Genomic DNA, 3,351 nt, shown 5'->3' on the forward strand with positions numbered 1-3,351 from the left:
CTTAATTGTTTTTGGCCCCCCCCCCCCACCCCTTCTTTACTCGTCTTACCATAAATCGATTGTTGGTCGTAACTTGTTGCATAGACTTTATCGTCTCTGTAATCCACGATCTCCCTTTTTGTTTCAGGCCACACCAAGGTTGATGGAGCCGTATTATTTTGTGGAGGTTCAGGCTCCAGCAGATTGTGTCTCTGCTGTGTACACCGTGTTGGCAAGAAGAAGGTTTGTCAGCACAAGTTCAATCCAGTTAGAGTGGTATTTAATGGTCCATTCAGACTAAAATGTCACTTCATTAGATGATTATAATGTGTATTCATGATGACAATGAGTTGATTGTTTTCATCGCCTCCTAGTGGGTAAAATGAGATCAGTGTTTAAGCAAAAACATTGGCTGGAGAAAGACATGTACAAATTCTGGCCAAACATGAACAAAATCTAGTGTTCAATGGTTAATTGTAACTTTAGAAATTGTGCACAGTTATAGAGTGCATGGTTGAGTGTGCATGGATTTGTATCATGCAATTTAAGTTCTTACTGACACTTAAAAAACTACAAAATTAATCTTGAAAGTCCTTAAAAAGTGTTTTGTGATTAACTTAAGGCTTAAAAATGTATTTTTTTGTCACTTCTCAGAGGTCACGTGACCCAGGACGCCCCCATTCCAGGCTCCCCCCTCTACACCATCAAAGCTTTCATCCCAGCCATCGACTCATTCGGCTTCGAGACGGACCTTCGCACCCACACACAAGGGCAGGCCTTCGCCCTGTCTGTGTTCCACCACTGGCAGGTAATGTCAGATAGACCTCAACTATTTTCTCCTGTCAGCTGTGGTCACATGACCCGCGAGTGAAAGAAGACTAGATTGTTGCTGACGAGGTTGGTCCCTGGTGTAGACGGTATTTAAATGTACAGCGGAGGGTTCAGTCTGTCTGTCATTCTGACCAAACAGCTGAAGTCAGGAAGACAAATGTGGAGTCAGTAAGTTTACAATGTCCTCTCCTGTCATTAATGACATGTTTGTTTCCGCACTCTGTACGACGAGTCGGAAACTATTACCTCCCTTCGCAAGAGAGTGGGGGAATTTATGGGCATCGTCTAAATGTAACTGTCACACAGTAAACAAAGCTGATGATTTAAACAGACAGAAAGCTTTCCTCTGGTCTGTTTAAATCAGAGATGATGTCGCACCACAGTGATTTTGTTTGAGTTTATTCTGTCGTCAAATTCCCGACCTGGGATTAGATTTAATTTTTATACACACATTAAAAAACTTATAGATAATTCCCTTTTTCTGCTTAATTAAATTCCTGTAAATTAGGTCTTTTTATTTAGACGTGTGCCAATATAAAGGCCCCAACCCTCAGTTGTAAAATGACCCATTTTCCCTGAAGGCCCCGTAACTGTCACGTTCCTCACCCTGCTCTAAATTACTTCTTGATGGGCAGCTACAGTCCTGCTCGCTGACAGAGGCCAAGCTGCTAATGTGTGTATTATATTTATTACAACAATAACTCATTTGTCCTGGAAGGTCAGTATCTGACAGAGGAGTCCCTGACCTGTGACCTTTGTCCCATTCAACCACCAGATGCTGTATTGTATGGATTTAATTGTCTAATTTTCTGCAAAACCTAACTATTTGTTCCTGCTTTTACATCCGTTTTAAACCTCGCTGTATTCAAAGTCACCAACTGACAGTGAGGCCGTGTTAACCAGTGTCAGATCTACCATACACTATGACGTGTTGTGCTTGTCTGTTTTCAGATTGTACCTGGTGACCCTCTGGACAAGAGTATTGTGATCAGACCTCTGGAGCCTCAGCCTGCCCCACACCTGGCCAGAGAGTTCATGATCAAGACCCGGAGACGCAAGGTGACCCTGCAGTCTATTTGTAGAATTTAGAAATGTTATCCTTCCTTGGGAGTTTGAAGACGTTTTCACCTCTCATCCAAGAGGTTTCTTCAGTTCTTCAACGGAAGAAGCCGCTTGGATGAGAGGTGAAACATCTTCAAAAACAAAAACAAAACTACTGGACCTGCATGACTGAGAACCTACACAGACATATCCTTCTCTGTATTTGTCAGTGACTTACTGTGTTTTTGTTGCAGGGCTTGAGTGAGGACGTGAGCATCAGCAAGTTCTTCGACGATCCTATGTTGTTGGAGTTGGCCAAACAGGATGTGGTGCTGAACTACCCAATGTGAGACTACAGTACGGACAACAAACCAGAGGACACCTTCATTAATCAACACAGTGCAGACAACCTTTTTAAACATCGGTGAACTTTGCCATTATGGTTTCCTGGTGGGTTTGCTTCTTTCTTTAGAGCCATCATGTTTAAAAAGTTTGTTAAAACACATTGTGCTCTTATTTTACTTAATGTGCTTGTATAAATGATTTTCTAGAATAAGATAACATGATGCTTTTAAAAAACAATTGGCTGGAAGTGATCTGTTGTAAGTTTAAATAAAAAACATTTTTTCAATTTTTTCCAAACTTTTGCTTTTCACATTTCTTTTTCAAACGTATCTAAACATGTCAAAATATCACCAAAAACAAGACTTTTTATTAATGTGTTAATATCACAAAATAATAAAATGTCCCAGAAATGCCTCAAAATGCAAGTTTATGCTAAAAACATCATATCTGAACATGTCACTAATAATATATATATATAATAATTTTCTGTCAGACAGGAAACTTCATTATTTAATTCAACATGAATATATATATGCATATATTAATATATATATATATGTTCCTCTATATTTAATATAGAGGAACAGCAAAAGAGACGATGCAGAAAAGAGGAAGCTCAGGCGGAAAACAGTCAGTGTTTTTCATGACGTATCCAGGTTCAACTAAACAGTAGCTTTGTTTTGATTATTATCACCAACGATGGACTTCCGGCTTCACTTTGCAACCAGGTACTTGGGTCAATTTTTTTTTTTATATACGATCTGTGTTTCTGTTCAAAGACACTGTTGATCACATCTCGTCTCTCTTCAGAGACGTTCAACCTTTGTATTCACAGGAAATCTGGTCACTGACCTTCTGGTTTATCATCAAAGATCTGATGGACTGAAATACAGCAGCTACACCGTGCCTGCAAAGAAAGGTACATTTGAGAGTGTATGGGGTCCATGCTGCATCAGCAGTTAATGTGACCGTATTGATGTCATATTCGTGTATTGCATTTTTTCTGGTTAGCTTATGGTAAGTAACCCAAGTTGTGGAACCTGTGAGTATGTCTTTAAATCCCAAGCAAGGCCAAATTTCATTGTCATATATGGCGCCAGACTTTGAGCCATTGATGTGCAGGTCAGAGGAGGCACTGCCTCCCCTTCCATCATG

General features: G+C 40.0%; 1 protein-coding gene across 1 annotated transcript in view; it reads left to right on the top strand.

Moving 5' to 3' along the window:
* eftud2 (elongation factor Tu GTP binding domain containing 2) overlaps positions 1-2,493 on the top strand; it is a 10,914-nt gene extending 8,421 nt beyond the window's left edge. Inside the window, exons 25-28 of the mRNA XM_008329998.3 lie at positions 128-222; positions 634-787; positions 1,762-1,869; positions 2,106-2,493. Coding sequence (XP_008328220.1) covers positions 128-222; positions 634-787; positions 1,762-1,869; positions 2,106-2,201 — 453 coding nt within the window. The 3' untranslated portion in view covers positions 2,202-2,493. The remainder of the gene's footprint in view (positions 1-127; positions 223-633; positions 788-1,761; positions 1,870-2,105) is intronic.
* The last annotated feature ends 858 nt before the right edge of the window (positions 2,494-3,351 follow it).

The sequence above is a fragment of the Cynoglossus semilaevis genome, chromosome 17, assembly GCF_000523025.1.
Source record: "Cynoglossus semilaevis isolate Cse_v1.0 chromosome 17, Cse_v1.0, whole genome shotgun sequence".
NCBI lineage: Eukaryota > Metazoa > Chordata > Actinopteri > Pleuronectiformes > Cynoglossidae > Cynoglossus > Cynoglossus semilaevis.